This window comes from Malus sylvestris, chromosome 17 (assembly GCF_916048215.2).
Source record: "Malus sylvestris chromosome 17, drMalSylv7.2, whole genome shotgun sequence".
NCBI lineage: Eukaryota > Viridiplantae > Streptophyta > Magnoliopsida > Rosales > Rosaceae > Malus > Malus sylvestris.
In genome coordinates, this window is record NC_062276.1 from 18,103,637 (window position 1) to 18,123,851 (window position 20,215).

The 20,215-nt window shown below is 38.6% G+C and overlaps 1 protein-coding gene across 1 annotated transcript; it reads left to right on the top strand.

Annotated features, from left to right (window-relative positions):
• The first annotated feature begins 1,115 nt into the window (after nucleotides 1–1,115).
• LOC126611867 (uncharacterized) lies at nucleotides 1,116–3,929 on the top strand. Its single transcript, XM_050280193.1, has 3 exons — nucleotides 1,116–1,905; nucleotides 2,020–2,717; nucleotides 3,015–3,929. The coding sequence occupies exons 1-3, from the start codon at nucleotides 1,215–1,217 to the stop codon at nucleotides 3,927–3,929; spliced, it is 2,304 nt and encodes a 767-aa protein (XP_050136150.1). The 5' UTR covers nucleotides 1,116–1,214.
• The last annotated feature ends 16,286 nt before the right edge of the window (nucleotides 3,930–20,215 follow it).

Genomic DNA, 20,215 nt, shown 5'->3' on the forward strand with positions numbered 1-20,215 from the left:
AAGATGTTCCTTTGCCGCAAGTCTCCATGGCTCCTAAGCCATCCAATCTGCCAAATAAAGGTACAATTGTGTCCAATTCCATTCCTACTAATGATTTTCCTTTGAATGTCCCCTTTCCTAGTAGGTTCAAGCAAACAAAGAAAGAAGAAGCTGAAAAGGACATTCTAGAGACGTTCCGGAAAGTGCAAGTCAATATACCTCTCCTTGACGCAATTAAGCAAGTACCTAGGTACGCCAAGTTTTTGAAGGAACTATGTACAACAAGAAAGAGAATTTCAAACAAAGAGGTTGTCCAGGTAAGTGAGAATGTTTCCGCTGTTTTGCAAAGAAAATTACCTCCTAAATGCAAAGATCCGGGAAGTTTTACAATTCCATGTGTTATAGGCAATACTAAATTTGAACATGCTATGTTAGATCTAGGAGCTTCAATTAATGTCATGCCATACTCAATTTATGCATCCATGAACTTAGGAGAGCTTAAAAACGATGGTGTTATAATTCAATTAGCCGATCGTTCTAATGCATATCCGAAAGGAGTTTTGGAAGATGTGTTGGTGCAGGTGGATAACTTGATATTTCCAGCGGATTTCTACGTTTTAGAGATGGAGGACTCACCAAATGTCACCCCATTGCCGATTCTACTTGGGAGGCCTTTCATGAAAACAGCACGCACCAAGATCGATGTGTTCAAAGGGACGTTGACAATGGAATTTGATGGGGAGATTATTAACTTTAACATTTCTGAAGCTATGAAATTTCCTAAAGATGATCATTCTTGTTTTTCTATTGATATATTGGATGAATTGGCGCAGTATTATCTTGATATGTTGGAGGACGATCCACTCGAAACGACAATTGCACAAGGACTTGGCACAGATCCCAACATGGCCGTACCAAAGGATGAACATGCCGAGCTTGTGGCTGCCTTGGAATCATTGCCAAAACATCATGGTAAGCTTTCTAACCCAATTCCAATTCCCGTTTCCACTAATACGTTGTTACCTTCTGTGATTCAGGCCCTCGTTCTTGAGCTTAAACCGTTGCCGGATCATTTAAAGTATGCATTCTTGGGAGAGGGATAGACGTTGCCCATCATTGTATCTTCATCACTCACGGCATTAGAGGAAGAAAAGTTGATTCGGGTGTTGAAAGAGCACAAAACAGCCATCGGATGGACATTGGCCGATATTAAGGGAATTAGCCCTACAACATGCATGCATCGCATATTTCTAGAGGAGGGGGCTAAACCAACTCGAGAGGCTCAACGCCGGCTCAACCCTCCGATGATGGAAGTCGTGAAAAAGGAGATTATAAAGCTTCTCGACTGTGGAGTGATCTATCCAATCTCGGATAGCCGTTGGGTCTCACCGGTTCAAGTTGTCCCAAAGAAGTCCGGAGTCACTGTGGTGAAGAATGCCGAGGATGAGCTTGTGCCAACCCGTATTCAAACAGGTTGGAGAGTATGCATTGACTATAGGAAGCTCAACAACACCACAAGGAAGGACCACTTTCCACTACCATTCATCGATCAAATGCTAGAAAGGTTAGCCGGTCATTCTTTTTATTGTTTTCTTGATGGGTATTCGGGATATAATCAAATTGTCATAGCTCCGGAAGACCAAGAAAAGACCACCTTCACGTGCCCATTTGGTACTTTTGCTTACCGCCGCATGCCATTCGGTTTATGCAATGCACCGGCCACGTTCCAAAGATGCATGGTAAGTATCTTTTCCGATTTTATTAAGAAGATTATTGAGGTATTCATGGATGATTTTAGTGTCTTTGGCGATTCGTTTGATGGTTGCTTGGCAAATCTCACATTAATCTTAAAACGATGCATGGAAACTAACCTTGTTTTAAATTGGGAAAAGTGTCACTTTATGGCAAAACAAGGCATAGTTTTAGGTCATATTGTTTCTGCAAGGGGAATTGAGGTTGATAAATCGAAAATAGATCTTGTACGCTACTTACCCTCTCCAACTTCGGTTAGAGAGGTTCGTTCGTTTTTGGGACATGCAGGATTTTATAGGCGATTCATCAAGGACTTTTCAAAGATTTCCACACCCCTATGCCGACTTCTCCAAAAGGATGTGACCTTCGACTTTAACGAGGAATGTGAAAAGGCGTTCAAACACCTCAAAGAGATGCTAACTTCGGCCCCCATCATTCGGCCACCAGATTGGAGCATTCCCTTCGAGCTTATGTGCGATGCATCCGATTATGCTCTAGGCGCTGTTTTGGGACAAAGGAAGGACAAACAGCCACACGTCATATATTATGCCTCTCGGACCTTGAACGATGCTCAATTGAACTACTCCACAACGGAAAAAGAACTCCTTGCCGTTGTTTTTGCTTTAGATAAGTTTCGTTCTTATTTACTTGGTACTAAAGTAATAATTTACACTGATCATGCAGCGTTGAAGTACTTGCTCACGAAGAAGGAGGCTAAACCAAGGCTTATTCGATGGATGCTTCTTCTCCAAGAGTTCGATATCGAAATCCGAGACAAGAAAGGAAGTGAGAACGTTGTGGCTGATCACTTGAGCCGTTTGGTGCATGAAGAAGATGTCATACCTATTCCAGAGACATTCCCGGATGAGCAATTGATGTCCCTACAGGTTAGTGAGCCTTGGTATGCCGATTTAGTGAACTTTTTAGTGTCAAAACGTTTTCCAAGTGAGTTCACTAGGCACCAACGTGATAAACTTAGGCATGATGCACAATTTTTTGTGAGGGATGATCCGTACTTATGGAAATTTTGCCCCGATCAGATTATACGTCGTTGTGTGCATGATTTTGAATGTCATTCAATTTTGAGTTTTTGTCACACATATGCATGTGGAGGGCACTTTGGCACACAACGCACAGCCCTCAAGGTGTTACAATGTGGATTCTATTGGCCTAGTATTTTTAAAGATGCTAAAACTTTTTGCTTAACATGTGATAAATGCCAACGAATGGGTGGTATAAGTGCTAGGGACCAAATGCCGCAGGTTTCTATCCCAAATGTTGAAATTTTTTATGTTTGGGGTATTGATTTTATGGGTCCCTTCCCTTCATCGTATGGTTTCATGTATATTTTGCTTGCGGTTGATTATGTGTCGAAATGGGTGGAAGCCAAGGCCACCCGGATTAATGATTCTAAAGTGGTTGCAGATTTTATTAGAACTAACATTTTTGCAAGGTTTGGAATGCCACGAGTGATCATTAGTGATGGAGGGTCACATTTTTGCAATCGGACCATTGAAGCGTTATTGAGGAAATACAGTGTCACCCATAAGGTTTCTACACCTTACCATCCTCAAACGAATGGCCAAGCCGAGGTTTCCAACCGAGAGATCAAGCAAATACTTGAGAAGACAGTTGGGCCAACACGGAAGGATTGGAGCTTACGGTTAGATGATGCACTTTGGGCGTATCGTACGGCGTACAAAACCCCCATTGGGATGTCCCCCTTCCGACTTGTCTATGGCAACGCGTGCCATCTTCCCGTTGAATTGGAGCACAAAGCACTTTGGGCCATCAAGAAGTTTAACATGAACCTCGATGAAGCGGGAAGTCAAAGGAGATTGCAATTGAATGAGCTTGATGAGATACGGCACGAGGCATACGATAATGCAAGCATTTACAAACAAAAGACCAAAGCTTTCCATGACAACATGATCCGTGGGAAATCATTCTCAATTGGGCAGAAAGTGCTATTGTTCAATTCCCGTTTACGTTTGTTTCCCGGTAAGTTACGTTCTAAGTGGATTGGACCGTTTGTTATTACTAATGTTTTTGTTCATGGTGCAGTCCAAATCCAAAGCTTGAAAACGGGACAAGAATTCAAGGTGAACGGGCATCGTTTGAAGCCCTATTATGACACCTTTGTGGAGCATGCCGTGGATGACATACCCTTGGTTGCCGTGGGCCCTAGTAAGGAGTGAATGAGGTCTTCGTCCGGCTGTACGACGTTAAAGCAAGCGCTACTTGGGAGGCAACCCATGCATTCAACAAAGGAGGACATAGAGAGCACTCCAATTCCAGATTTGCGTTCCTAAACTCTTCTCTTTGTTGTTCAATTCGTTTCTGCTATGTTAGGTTGTTTAGATGTTTTGTTTGTTTGTTTGTTATTTGTGTGAGTCTATGCTTGAAACATTGAGGACAATGTTTGATTTAAGTGTGGGGGGGTAACCAAAGTGTTTTGATGCAAATTCGTAGGGTTTATCACTCATAATTTCAAATGTTGTTTCTTGCTGTTTTTAAGCCTTTTTAAGCTGTTTTGGTGTGTTTTAATGTGTTTTGAGTCAAAAATCCGAAAATCCCATAAAAATTTGTTTTAAAAAACCCAAAAAGAGTCGTTTTTGTGTGTTTGTTTGTGTCTTAGGGTACCTTCCAACACAATGATGAGGATTCGGTTTGTAATTGCATGACGGTTAAAGAGAGTTATAAACATGGATAAAAGTTTGATTCACTCTTTGGTTTATGCTTGGTGGTGGTTATAACTTATGAATTCACATGTAATCATAAAGAAAAAATCCGTTTTTGTAACATGCTTGAAGGAAGTAACTCAACCTAACGCTACAACCTTGTGAGACTTGAGCCTAAAGGTTTATTTGGAGAGTTAAAATCTGTGCATTCTTTGTTTTCTAAAGTCGTTGCATGATCTCATTATTCTTTGCTTGGTTGCTACTTAGAAGGCGTTTCATCACTTAGAACCAAACACTAGAACTCATGCCCATTTCATTCAAAACATATCATTGATTTGCATAACACATATTCAAGATTAAGTTGTGTAGTGTCCACCATAGCCCAAAAGCTGTATATCCCTATTCCATTATGTTTTGTAGGTGTTGAGCCTCGTTTAGCCTATTTCCTTTGTCAACCACATTATCCTCACCTAGCCTAGATTAGGACCATCCACACCCTTGTTCTTAAAACATAGTAAAGCATAACGTAAGAAGAATTCCTTTTGATCAATGTGTGCGGAAAACAAGTGTGGGGGAATGATTAGTGATATGGGGATGTGCCAAAGTCTTGAATGAGGCACGGCAAAGAAGAGGAAAAAAAAAATGAGAAAAGAAAGAAAAAAAATTCGTGAAAAATAGAAAGAAAAAAAGAAAAGTGTGAAAAACATGCAAAATAGTTGATGAGCATGTGAAAAAGAGTTCCAAAGTGTTGTTTGTTGAAGAAATGGTCCAAAGAGTTGCATTCGGCCCTAATTGATTGTTTGAGTCTTCCCTTCTGTTTTGAATTTGATTTCGGCATGCTAAAGTGAATTCTAACTTTCGATTTCCATACTTTGCTTACTATTGTTTTAAAGAACGTTTGTTTTCCATATCCGTTTTTGTTAGCCAATACCTTAAGCCCCGTTACAACCCTTGACTTTAATCTTGAGTGTTGTGTATTTCAATTTGTGGAGTTTGAAATTGGTATGAGCATATGGTGTCATTGGTTTTCGCATCTAAGTAGTAGCATTCCATTCATGAGATCATATTTATAAACATGTTATTAACTCCGGAAATTGCTTTCTTTGTTATACATATATGTGAGCATTCGTTTTTATTTTTACATCAATCTTCTCACATATAACTAGTGTAGGGTGTGTAGTTAGAAAATCTGAGTGAAAATAGAGTGCATATCTAGTAAGGAATTGAGGGATTCTCCAAGGCATGTTACTACATTCAAAACATTGTTTTAATTGGTTAAATGTGAACTAGTAAGTAGTGACTATGATTAAGTATGGGCTTAAGTGCAAAGATGGCTAAAATCTGTGGGAATAATGATTTTTAACATGTCATGTGCATTGGAAATCCCTGAGGCGATTGTTGGAAGGTTTAGGTTGTTTTACTTGTTTTATTTCGTTTTGTTCTTTTGTTTCGTTTTGTTTTGCTCGAGGACTAGCAAAAGCTAAGTGTGGGGGAATTTGATAGGAGCATATTTATGCGCCTTAGTTTAGCTTGTTCTTGTACATTTATAGTGTTTTTACTTAGTAAAGTAGTCTTTTAAGCTAGTTTTATGTGTTTTCAGGTTCTAAGGGCAAAGTATGCAAAAGGATGCATTTTGGAGTCTTTTGGAGCAAAGTTGAGCTTTGAATGGATGTCATATGCTTGGAGCCAAGAGGATGGACGAAATTGAAGATTTGAAGATCATGTTTCCTACTTGAACAAGGTTTCCTAGTCGAAGTAGGAAAGCGCCTAAGTGAAAATGGGTTTCCTAGTTGAATTGGGATTCCTAGAAGATGAAGATTCCTACTCAAACAAGGTTTCCTACTTGAAGTAGGAAAGTTAAATCCAAATGGCATCAAGTTTCAGCAACAAAGAAGTTTTCCAAGTCCAAGAAGGAAAAGGAATCCAAGATGAAGAAGGAGAAGAATTCCAAGTCAAGAGAGGATTTTCACATGTTTTCCTAATGCTAGAAGGACTCCTAAGTGTTGTAGAACACAAATGAGAAGTTTCTAGAGTGTCCTCCTCCTTGCCGTGAGTTTCCTACATTTCCTATCAGTTTTGGGGCTTTCTAGAAGCCCTATCCCTAATCCCTACATAAGTGCCGCACCCTAGCTTCTAGAAATCTGATTTCCTTGCCTTGCAAGGCTTTCTAGAAGCCTTATCCACCTTATCCTATCCCTGCTGCACCTAGGACCCCTTTTCCCTTGCAAAATCTGATTGTTTAGACCTATTTCCTTGTGGATTTGGGTTATCCAAGTCTATATCTGATTACCTTAGGGTTTTAAGTGCCTATATATACTCCTATTAACCCCTAAATCAGATCACCACTCACCACAATTCACAATTCACTCCAGAAATTCGTCCAAACTCTCTCCACACCTTTGCCGCACCATTCCCTTCCCCTAAACACTACTACATCCCTCCATACCCATGCATCCATACACCTAAGGTCCTAAACTAGTCGCTAGACCCTTTGCCGCACCAAGGAGGAGGAGAAGGAAGCTCGGAAGTTCATGCAATTCAAGTTCGCGTCGCTGGAATTTCTAGGTGTTTCTTTTCCTTTGATTTCAATGTTTAAATTCAATTCTCTTTGTTTTGTGCATATGAGGAACTAAACCCCCCCTTGGCAAGGGGGGGATTCGAAATACATGTTTATGCTTGCGTTATGATTTGATTACTTCTAATTGCGTTTCATAAGTTGTGAATTCAATTTACTTATCTATGTGGATTACATTGATTTGTGTGTGTTGGTTGAGAGTGCACGCTTAATTATCATGCATAAATTGAATGCTAGGATATAAGGAAATTTCACCTAATCGTTATGGAATTATATTCACAAGTAGTAAAGGTTGATGATCTCAATCGCGTTAAGTAAATTCTTGGCATAAGTTTCATGCAATCATAGTAACAAGTGCTTCGTCAATGCTTATGGTTTTCATAGAACTTAATGATTCTTGCTTGTATCTCTATTATGCAATCATGTAGGGGACTTGTGGGGAATGTTTTGGGTTGTCGTATGCAATCAATCAATTCAATAACGTTAGGAAAATCTGAGGGTTAATTTAAGCGGACCTAATTAACTTGGGGCATTGAGAATTCATGGTTTATTGAAAAGCAATTGGAAATCGTTTTGTATGCAAGTATAACATGTGTGGAGATGAACCCCTTAGCTAGCCTTCCATTCACCCATTTAAATCAAATTCGTTTTTACAATCTGTTCTAATTTACAAAGTTTGTTTTGTTTTTAAATTCGTCCAAAATCAATCCCCCTTTGTTTTAAAGTGTCAAATTAGTTAGTAAGTGTTTTACTTTGTGTTTTTAAGTGTTTTGATTCAAGTTAAAACCCAAATTCGTCCAATTTGGTGCTTAGTGTTCAAAACTGCCCAGATTGTGTTTTTAAGGCAGTTTTGAGTGTTTTGGTGCTGTTTTGAGTCTTTTGGTTTGTTTTGGTGTTTTAAAGTTTAGTTTTGCATTCTTTGAGTCTAGTTTAGTGTTTTAAACTTGTTTTTACGTTTTTGAGTCAATTCTAAGTGATTTTGCAATCCCTCCTAATCCCCGGTTTAGAACGATCCCTACTTACATACTTTGCTACAATTGATAAAAAGAGGGTTAATTTGAGTGTCAACATAATTTTCACATCACGAACCTAGTTTTAGGACCATCCATACCCTTATTTTTGAAACATAGTAAAGCATGACTTAAAATGAACTCCTTTTTTATCAATGTATTGCAGAAAGCAAGTGTGGGGGAAGTGATTCTTGTGTGTGTGTGCTCGCCAAAGTCTTTAATAAGGCACAGATAGAAAAGAAAAAAAAAGAGTGAAAAGAGAAAAAGAATTGAAAAGAGTATGAAAAAGAGCCCTAAGTGTTGCATAAATCTTCCCTTTGTATTTAAAAGTTGATTCTGCATTCTAAAGTGAATTCCAAGTGTCTATTTAATTGCTTTGCTTGCTATCGCTTTAAGAACGTTTGTTATTCCTATCCTTTCTTTATTAGCCATTACCTCTAAGCCCTGTTACAAGCCTTGACTTCAATCTTGAGTGTTGTGTGTTTCAATTTGTGGAGTTCGAAATTAGTATGAGCATATGGTGTCACTGGTTCTCGCATCTAAGTAGTAGCATTTCATTCATGAGATCATATCTAAATATGTTTAATAACTCCAGAAAATTGCTTTCTTTGTTATAACATATGTGAGTCCTAGTCTTTCGTGTTTACATCAATCTTCTCACATATACTAGTGAAGGGTGTGAAGTCAGAAAATGTGTGAAAATAGAGAGTATCTTGTAAGGAATTGAGCAAATTCTCTAAGACATGTTACTACATTCAAAACATTGTTTTAACTGGTTAATTGTGAACTAGTAAGTGGAAACTATGATTAAATATGTGCTCAAATGTAAAGATGATCAAAATCTGTGGGAATGATGATTTTTAACATGCCAGGTTTTATTAAAAATCCTTGAGGAAAATGTTGGAAGATCTAGGTTGTGTTTTGTTTGTTTCACTTGTTTTGTTTTGCTCGAGGACTAGCAAAAGCTAAGTGTGCGGGAATTTGATAGGAGCATATTTATGCGACTGAATTAGCTTGTTCTCATGCATTTATGTTGTTATTTCTTAGTTAATTATATATTTTAAGCTATTTTCGTGTGTTTGTAAGTCCATAGGCCTTATAAAGCAATAAGATGCATTTTGGAGCAATTTTAGGCTTGAAATGAATAGTACATGCATGGAGCAAGGTGGATGGACGAAATTGAAGACTAAAGAGGCTAAGAATGTGTTAAAGAGAAAGAAGAATTAATGTAAAAAGGACAAAGAGCTCAGCCACAAAGGGGTGTCACTCCACCATTCACCTTTCCTTCATTACCGTGCACCACCATTACATTCCATTTTGATTCTTATGCCGTGCATCATCATCTATGTTCCCTCCATTGACTCATTTGTTGCATCATTCCACTTCCTTTCCTTTGTCTACCATGTGCACAATATCCTTTCACCTCCTTGCATTCATTGATTCACCACTTACTCACCTTTCCACCCATGCCATGCATAATCACCCTTGTCCCCTCCATCATTTCAAATTTCATGCATCGTTACATTGAATCATTGCACTCAATTGCTACACCATTTCTTGTTCCCTCCATTTCAGATTCATGCATCATTACATTGAATCATTGCACTCAATTGCTACACCATTCCTTGTTCCCTCCATCATTTCAGATTTCATGCATCATTACATTGAATCATTGCACTCAATTGCTACAATATTCCTTGTTCCCTCCATCATTTCAGATTTCATGCATCATTACATTGAATCATGAATCATTGCACTCAATTGCTACATCATTCCTTGTTTCCTCTATCATTTCAGATTTCATGCATCATTACATTGAATCATGAATCATTGCACTCAATTGCTACATCATTCCTTGTTTCCTCTATCATTTCAGATTTCATGCATCATTACATTGAATCATTGCACTCAATTGCTACACTATTCCTTGTTCCCTCCATCATTTCAAATTTCATGCATCATTACATTGCATCATTGCACTCAATTGCTACACCACTCCATGTTCCCCTCCATTGCCATGCACTTCCTCTATAAAAGGAAGTGTGTAACATAAATTTAGTTCATACTATGTTAGATCATTCACTCCCATTTTCAACACAACCTTAATCCAAACACATACATTGATCTTCACATCCATTCCTCCATACAAACAAATCTTCAAACACTCATCAACATCTTGTGCCGTACCAAATGAAGGGAAGGAAAGTGCTTGGACGTGCTTGCTGTCCAACTTGAATCGTTGGAGCGTTTAGGTGTTTTCTTTCTTTTGTTTCTAATGTTTAAATTCATTTCCTTTCGTTTTGTTGTAAATATGAGTGGCTAAACCCCTCTTGGCTATGGGTGATTTCAAAGCCATGATTATGTGTACAATATAATTTAATAAATTCCAGTTATGAACTCTTGAATCGTGAATGCAATTGGCTTAACTATTTGATTGATAACTTATTTGTATTTGTTAATTAAGGGTTGACACTTAATTGGCATGCATAAATCCGTTGCTAGAATATAAAGAAGTTTCACATAATCGTTACAAACTTATATTCACATGTAGTGAAGGTCGCTTATAAACGATCGCGTTAAGTTCAATTCCTAGCATGAGTGACATGATGTCATAGTTGCAAGTGCTTTGTCAATGCTTATGATTTTCACTAAACGTAATGATCTTTGATTGTATCTCTATTATGATGTCATGTAGGGAACTTTAAAAGAATGTTTTGGGTTGTCGAATGATGTCATCCAATCCAATAAAACAAGGAAAATCTGAAAGTTAATTAGTGATGTCACGGTTAATTTGGAGCATGGTCGTTCATAATTCAATGAAGTAGTAACTAGAAATCGAGTTATTTGCATATATGTCATGTGTGGAGAAAAAACCTCTAGCTATCCCATCCATCATCTTATTTCTCAAATTTATTTTACAATCTGTCTAGTTTTTCATACTTGTTTGTTTGTTTGTTTCAACTTTGTCCAAAACTCAATCCCCCTTTACTTTAGTGTGTCTAATTAGTTAGAATCTGTTTTAATTTGTGTTTTTAAATGTTTTGATTCAAGTAAAAGTCAATTTTCGTCCGAAGTCATTCCTAGTGTCTAGTTTAAGTTTATTTGGTTGTTTTAAGCTGTTTTGAGTATTTTAAGTTGGTTTTGAGTCTTGTGAGTCTTGTTAAGTGTTTTTAAGTTTAGTTTTATGTTTTTGAGTCAGTTTAGAGGTTATTAGCAAGCTTTCCTAATCTCCGGTCCAGAACGATCCCTACTTATACTTGTACTACAATTGTCAAAAGAGGGTTAAATTTGTGTGTTAAGATAATTTTCGCATCACGCAGCCGCAGCGATCACTTCTGCCTTTTTCAGTGACCGACTACCTGAGAAAGCAAAAGCAAATCAGTAGAGTTCAAAGTCGAAGGAAGAAGGTAAAGATAAACCATTACCTTGGGATTAGCGGGCAGAAGCCTTATTAGGTCAGTCGCTAAAGATCTTGTTCAGGACATCTTCGACCGGAGCACCAAAAACGTTTTGGGTATACTTTTCCCACCAGTCACCGAAAGTATTGGTACTAAGAGATTCTGGAACGGTTGGTCGAAGGTGGAATTTTTGGCATCGTTCCTGAAACTCCATTTTGGCATCCTTGCACACTTTTTCTGAAGAGCCAGATAGGCGTCCTCGGCTCAGCATGGAGCAAGAGGTAAGAAGAGGCACCGGGCAACCCTGAAGATAGTCGAGTTGTCGAGTAGTGAGGTGGGGGTGATATACCTTCCAACTTGCTCGGTAAGTGTCACACCCAAGAGGAAGGTCACGGGTAAGCACAAACGATCCCCAGGATTGACGAAGATCAACATCATTATCTGCACTCCATGCTGATGTGGGAAGTTTGATCGATAAAGGATACTTTCGACGACGGCAGATCAAGAATTCATCATCGAAAAGAACATCAAGGCCAAATAAGTATCTAAACACATCTTTAGCCTGGTGAGAAGGTATTGGTCGAGAAGCCAACTGAAGGTCAAGCACTTCAGTAGGCAAGAAGCTGGCGAGTTCTGGCGAAATAGTGACAAAATAAACCTGCAGCCAGAGTTGGAATACCCAGAGGGGGCCACTCAGGTGTAGGTCGATCTTGTGGAGGGTCATCTCGGCCAAACAGTGCAGGAGATGGGCAAGAGTGGCTGGACTAAGCGCCAGGGTGTGACCACTAGCAAGGGCTTCAGCCACCGACATGTTCTCGACCAAGCATTTGTTAGACTTGGTACAACAAATGAATTTGTTATACCAGTAAAAAAGGAAGGCTTCATGTTCCCCCAGCCGTAGGTTCTTCTCCCCTCGGCTGGCAAAGTGGAGTTAAAGGGTGTTGTGGTTAAAGAAGTTCTTATAAAGTTTCTGAACATCTTCCTTTAAGGGTTCTTAACCCTCTCCGCTCAGCGTTTCAATGGCCTAATCTTTGAAAAACGCCTTTAGGTCGATGGTCGACAGGTACCCAGAGAAGGTAGCATCAACTGGGATACCAAAAGGGGAAGTCCCTAGGATCGCGGTAATGTCAAGGATAGTGGGGCCAATGGGGCCAAGGGGAAGGACCATAGTGTTAGTGACTGAGCACCAGAGGCTTGAAGCTGCCATAAAAAGCTCCTCGTCCACGGCAAGCTCCATAGACGAAAGACGAATGGCATCATAAATGGCAAAAGCTTTCCATTGTTCGCCAAAAATCTTTTCCATCCATGCAACCCAGGCTGCCCAGGTCGCAGTGGTCGAGGGCCAGAAGCCTTGGGGTTTTGCTGAATCCTACCTCGACCATTCAAACCCTTGTAAAATGGGTGTTAGGCACTGCTCCTTGAAGAGTGTGGTGATGGCTGGTGGCACTACGTCCTTAAAAAGTGGACCAAGGATTTAGTGGGTGGTGCTCTTGTCACTCTCAAAACGCAGAGTCTTGATTAAGCGTTGGTCGATGATTGTCCTGCATTTGTCGCATTCCTTAGAAAGCTTGGAAATGAAAGAGGCCATTGGAAATGGTTTTGAAGGTTTTCTGGGAAGAATTCAGGGGGTTTTTTCTTAAGTTCTCTGAATAGGAGAGAGTTTGGAGAATTTGAAAATTTAAAGAATGAATAATAGAAGGCCGGGTATTTATAGATTCGTGGAAGGAAAGATCAAGCGGGGTCAAAAGTTCGGATGAGAGTGATCGGGAAGATCGCTAATAATTATGGAGTGATGGAGAATATTAACAGACCCAGGAGAAAGAATCGAAAACTCGCAGATTGAGGATTCATGATGATATCGTGATGGCGTTCTTTTATGAAGAAATGACGTTTCGATGTCCGCACGATCTCGAGGGTACTAAAAGATTCACAAATCAACATTACACGATGGCATGCGGAGACAGGTATAATGATTTGTGGACGTTTGGACATCCGCACGTCTCGAGAAATCCAAAAATCTCGCGGATTAAGAGGGTAATGATGAAAGGACATTTCAAGTCAGGCTAAGAAGAGGACACTTAGCGAGATATCTGACGAGATCAAGATCGTGCAATCATGCTTCATAAATGCACCTCGGGGGATGGAGTCTGGTGTCGCTTCTTCAAGGTTAAGGCTCGGCCAGAGATTTCAGGCCTAAAAAAGCCTCAGAAGCGAGAGGGCAATGTTTGGGCCCAAAATATTGGTTTAGGTCGAGTTTTATTCTCGGCCCGGAAGGTCTTACGAAAAGGTTATCATGGATCATCTAGTTCATGGGCTTCCTAGCCTAGGTCGGCCAAGTCTTGCTGCAAGACAAGTAATTGAATCCTGGCACAATAAGGAGTCTCGGCAATATAAAGATATTGATAACCCGGAAGTGAATGCGACTTGATAAAAGACTGGGTTCAAAGTCATAGTGAAAATAGGACTAATCGAGATAGTGTTTAATCAGAATAAGAAGTCCTAATCCAAGTAGGGTTTCAACTCGATCCCAAGAGGACCTAATGCTATAAATAAAGAAGGCTGTGCATCATTTAGGTCTCTCCAATTCAACACACAATTGTCCTGTGCAAATTCTCTCAACAACCTTGAGATTTTTTTCTTTTTCTCTTTTCGCCGACATACCTTCAGTTTGGTTAAACAGCATTGTGAAAGCAACCGGTGATATCTTCAGTTGGCATAAACAACACTGTCGCCAAAGAATCAGCCAATCTCGCAGCATCTTCAGTTGGCATAAACAGCACTGCATTGAGGGCGCCTGGTTATCTATCCAAGTCTAGGTCGAGAAGGGTTTCCGAATCCTTATTGGTCGAGGTCATCTCATCAGTTTTCTTGGCGAAGTGAGGTGTTACAATTTATTGGGCTCGGCACATTGCACGCCGAGTTATTTTATGATTGGATACTCTCAGGTGGGATTTAGAGTTCGACATTTCGCTGGCTGAACCACATTTATTGTTAAGACTTATATCCGCTTTGAGTACTTGTGCCCTTACACTTTGGTGTCGATTCGGAGTGAGTTTACTCTAACGAATACTATCATTGTGACCGAATCCGACAACGACGATTTGTGAACTTCATAAGAATAGTAGCCTTGTCTTCAAGTTCGAGAACCCAAGAGGCCGAGACGTGTTCCTTCCTCGATCGCAATCGCAAGACGAAGTTAGCCGCGTGCTCAACGCAACGTCCACACATTTACTCATCAGCCGAGCTCGGCCATCGAGTTTGCACATCCCGCATTCAACCGAATGACGCAGTTAGCTCATAAATTACTCGGCCTACGCGCCACGTAGGCTTGGTAGTTTTTAGGATCAACAAGTAGACAAAAAGAAAAGGGGCAGTGCGAGAGAGGAAGAAACCCAGGTTCAAAACGAAGCAAAATGTAGTGGGAGAGAAACACACGAAAGAAAAGGTGGAGAAGAAGTCAGAGCCAGCAATGATAGACGCGTGGCCAACAGGAGCAAAAACGACTTTCCACTATAGAAAATGGGAAACAGCATGTTGAGCAAAGAAGAAATCGAGGGCATTTCCGTCCTCACACTGCTTATGAACAGTGCCATTTGAAACTAAGTTTTAGTATTATGACTAGTAAGTATGCCCGCACGTTGCTTTGGGATTGAAAATTATATTTAAGATTATGCAAATTCATTCACTTTATAAGCAATGTTTGAGTCAACAACTAAGGATTACAAATGCAAAAAAAGTTAGAATGAAAATATAACTTGACAAAGAGACCTCAATGATCTGGCTCAATTCATCATTCAAGACTTAGTCGAACTGTGATTCGCTCACTCTATCCCTAAACAAAAGAAAACCAAACCAAGTTCAGCAAGAATTATGCATGATCTTTGTGAAACTATATAATGAATGATCTTTGTGAAACTATATAATGAATGATACCACATTGTTAAACAAACATGGACTGAAGCTGATTTTAAAATTCATTTAAAAGGAAAGTGGTAAATACCATTCGCTTGAGATGCTAACTTTTCAAGATACGACACTAATAAAAATTATATATAAGGATGAAACACATATTAATGCATACACTTAATCATAGAGAACTTTAACAAAAATTTTATTTTATTTTTCTCAATGTTGCAGGAAATTGCCTAAATTGGCAATGAACAATAGCACAGGGAGCCTACACTTGTGGATCTGTAATTATATGTCAGAATAACTGATGTAGAGTATCAAGGGTATTGATATATAGTACTACACCTCTAGACAATTTTCTGGCATTCTTTTTAAAGTACAAATAAAGACTCGCAATACTTCCCTGATGACGATGAAAGGCATAATCAAAATGAATTTTATAAATCTTTATATGTGACGTTACTCTTTTGAATAATACTACACCTGCAAATTGTTTTATGATCCGGTTTACTGCTCTTTGAAGTACAATAAGTGTAGCAACAATTCCCTACAAAGAGTATATATGTAAAAGAATTAATTGAAATAATTATAACATAAGTAAGTTAAAGATTAGATAATGGAAAATTGGATGCAAAAAAATATATCAGCGGGCGAAGTAAATGTAAGTGGTGCGAGAGACTATCCTGATTATCCCCTGATCATCTTAAACTGACACATGAGGATTTGGAGGTGATGGAGTAGTATCTAAAAGGGTCATCAGTATAAGTATAGGATTACTGGGTATTTCATCTTTGCTTGCATCGCAGCTTTATGAGGCTTTCTCTTTGGCTATGATCTTGGTGTTTCAGGTCAGTTTTCTTCTTGGTTTATGATTCAAAATTTGAAATAAATTAGATTTATTTTCCCAGGCACCCCTTAGTCTTGTAAGCATAGGGGGCAGAGGCTGAGGTTTTGAATTCAATGACTACCGTGTGATATGAAAATCAAGGAATAAAAAGTTTGGAAGGCATGATGCAACAGGTAAACTAAAATTGACAGCCGCAAAAGGATGGAAACGGAAACCACTTGCTAGCATCCAACTAAACTTGACATTTCTATGTGCAACCACAAAATTTCATCATTCAAATGATATTGCTTTGAACCAAAGTATGTGGAAAAAAGAGTGAAAACCTGATTAGCAATTACCACTTCTAGTGGTGCCACGGTGCTAAGTTTTCCTCCTCAAATCTCCAACAAATAAGCTCCTCTGTAATTTATGCCCAAACACTAAAATAAAAAATTGGTACATAGACGAAGATTCCATAAATCAATAAAGAACTACTATAATGTGAAAATCCGCATGTATAACCTATGCGTCCATTGTTATAGGTTTCAGCAGAAATACCATATTTTCAAAATCACTGATGATTCAATTTTAACCTAAAAACCGAGACCATTGCCGGTTCTTGGCAGATTAAATTTCAATAAACAGCCACACATGTGAAATGAACAAAAAGAAACAGAAATCTCAGGGATTAATAGTTTACCATCAACGGAGATCTCCGTGAGCCAGGCTGGCCTAGACGCTGTAAATCACACAACGCCTCCAAAATATCCATGGAGAGTACAACACCAAGCACCCAATCCAATTCGAATCCATAGTGCTGCGATAAAGAACGAAGAAAAAGTTAATTATTATAACCCCATATTTTATAAATGCCATATCCCAATCTTGTACTCAATCATATACCAAGGTATAGAGGCTAACATTTCCAATCTAAAAGCCTAGAAATCATAAAGCAACGAACAAATCTTTTGTCTTGTAAGCAACCATGCCTATATAATCGAATTTCGCTTACCAAAGTGGTCTTACTAATATTATTCATAGAAAAGAAAATTGAATAAAAGGAAAATAAGATAGACCAAAAAACTTTCTTTGATCATAAAAATTCCTTCAATTAAGAGAATAGAATAAACCATACATTAATACAATATCTTAACTAAATTAGCCTTTTGGATTGAATAAATTAGAGGAGAATCAAGTGATTGAATAAAATAGACGACGGGAGTGTAAAAATCATCACCTTTTGATCTCATCATATCTGTGATTCATAGTATCATCATATCCTGTGAACCAAATTTGTTAGACCGATGCATCAGTACTAATGTTTTTATAAAACTAATTTGAGAGATTAGAGCCGTCTCAAATATGAAGTTTTTAGTTTTTATGTACATTTGAAGAGAGATTTTTTATGTTTTCTAAGAGAAAAAAATACAGAAAATGATAATAGAAGGTTCTGTTTGGTGTTCTGAACAACTAAACCGATGCTTTCATGGGATTTATTTTCAATCGTGATTGCATTTCTTTGAAGTAATTATCCACTTCTTATATTTCCATTCCTTGATTCTCGGTCTATTTATTCAATTAAAAGCCTAGAAAAAATTGGATCAGTACAACAAAACAAAAGAGGAGTGCAATCATTTTTCTTTGCTAAATTTCCAAATTGTTGCAAAAACTTTTCAATGATATACCTTAATTGCAACATGCCGTCAGTGATGTACTCCTCATCTAACATTCGAACAAAGAGAGATGTCGGTATAGAGGTCAATGGAGGAAGCCAGCGCACAAAGCTGCGAGAGGGAAGGCAAAGTCATGGTCGTTCATTTCTGTGAGAGGGAAGCAAAATGTATTTTACTTATGCGAAAACTTGTATATTTATTTCATACCCAACACACATATCTTTAGTAGGAATACAAATTCACCAAATAGTTGGTTGAACACAAAACTGGATAAAAATCCAAACATTTCAAGGTCTAGTAAACAATACTGCGATAGGGAGTCCAAGTTCTTCAGCAGCTGTGATGGTAAAAGGCATGAAACCCTAATCACCAATATTATTCAACAAAAGATATAGACATTTGGTAATAATCATACATGAGATTCATACAATCTTTTCATATATTGCATAAAAATTAGAACATTAAAAAAAACAAACAAAAAAGGAAAGTACCTCCTGCCCCTGCTCTTGAAAATCCAAAAAAAAAAAAAAAGAGATCCTAAATAACAAGCAAATGTAGAAGTAATTCAATAATGGGGTGTGCTATCCACCCACCTCATTCTACTTTTCACACATCCTTAATAATTTTTGTCCGCTGATCTTCTTCAATTTAGCCGATCCGACGGCTGAAAATTAAAAAAATGTGTGAGAAATAAAATGAGATGCGTGGATATCACACACCTTCAATAATTACCAAAGAGAAATCCACCACGCATGAAATAGAAATTAAACAAAAAAATACAGAAAAAATAAAAAGGTACCTCATACTTCGCCTGCAGCTGCTCTTCATAAACCAAAAATCTTAGATCCTAAATACCAAGAAAACATAAAAGCGATTCGATAATTACCAAGAAAAATCAGAAGCATTGCTGTCGAAGAAAGGGAGAGACACGCAAAGAAGACAATACCAGATGATTTGAGGATGTCCTTAAAGTCTCATGCAAAGATTTAGCCTTTAAGCATGAATATTAAAAACACAAACTTGAAACACAAAAATTAAATTAACAAATTAATTAAAAAAAACCCAAATGTAACCTGCTTGCGATTCATAAATCAGACTCAGGCTTCTTGAAATCGGGGGACTCGTACTTCAATTCGTCTTCAGTGCTCCAAAGCCATTTTTGGGTTTTTTTTTAGAGGGAAAGTTGAATGAGAGATGCAGATCGTGCTTTCTGGAAGCAATTAGAGTTTTTGCATCCTCTTCTCTTTCCTCGATGACGGACTCGTGCATAACCTTCTCCGTAGCAGGGTTCAAAAAAGGATGATCAGACCAAAAGAAAGGCCACACCGATCATGGACACCTGGATAGCAAGAGCAAATTCGACACCTCACTGTAGAAAAAGTGGCAAAAGCAGATGATAAAGACCAATGTTGGAGGGCATTACCGTCGTTTCACTGTTCGCAAACAGTGAAGGGGAATCCAATTTTAGTATATGTATAATTTGGAGTGCCTAGAATAAAAAATCACTAGCCTAGTGTGTACATAGAACGACGTACAGGTGTGAGAGAGTTTGTTAAGTGACATAAAATGACATCACACGATCACACAAAAGGAATACGAGAGAAGAGACTCAGTGGAAAGCAACCTACTGAGAGAAAACCACCTCTCTTTCTCTCTTCTCTCTCTCTCAGTTTCCTCATTTTGAAAATAGCTTGAAAACTTTAAGTTTTTACGATAAGTACAAAATAAAGGCTAAAATAAATAGTATCCAAATGGATTTTTTAGTGTAAAAGTATGCTTCAATTTAGAGCAGTTCCACCGGAAAACCTTTAGGCTGGCACCCAATCAAATTTTTGGCCCAACACCCAATCAATCCACTCCAGCTGAGCAAATAGGCTGGCACCCAGCCCAAGCCAGGCCACAGGCCGACCTAGAATCGACAGACCCATGGGACGACATATCTGACGTCATGCTGACGTCGTAGGTGACGCGCTTGATGACCCAGTCAGGGTTGGGGTGGAATCTGCAGGTGGGGATGAAGTGGGGGTTGTGGACTGCGAGGACTAAGCAGCAAACACAGGAATTAGATTGAACTCGTCGAGAGTGGCGGATGTCCAGGTTGCGCTGTCGTTGGCGCTGATGTAGGTGCAGCGCCGCCACCCAGCGCATACAATCCAACACAACTAACACAACTACGCATTGCATACCACATGCCACCGACATTGCAATTTGGTTTTCTGGTGGGATAAGGATGGAAGATTTTGACAAATAGGTTTTTGTTTTGTTTATGTTAAAGTTAGAAATTAAAAATAAAATTATTATTATTTTATAATAAAAAATAATAATATTTTAATAAAATTGACTAGGCTATTTTTTTTAGAGGTGCAAATGCTTTAACCTATTACTGTTCATTAGGGTCTATTACTGTTTCCT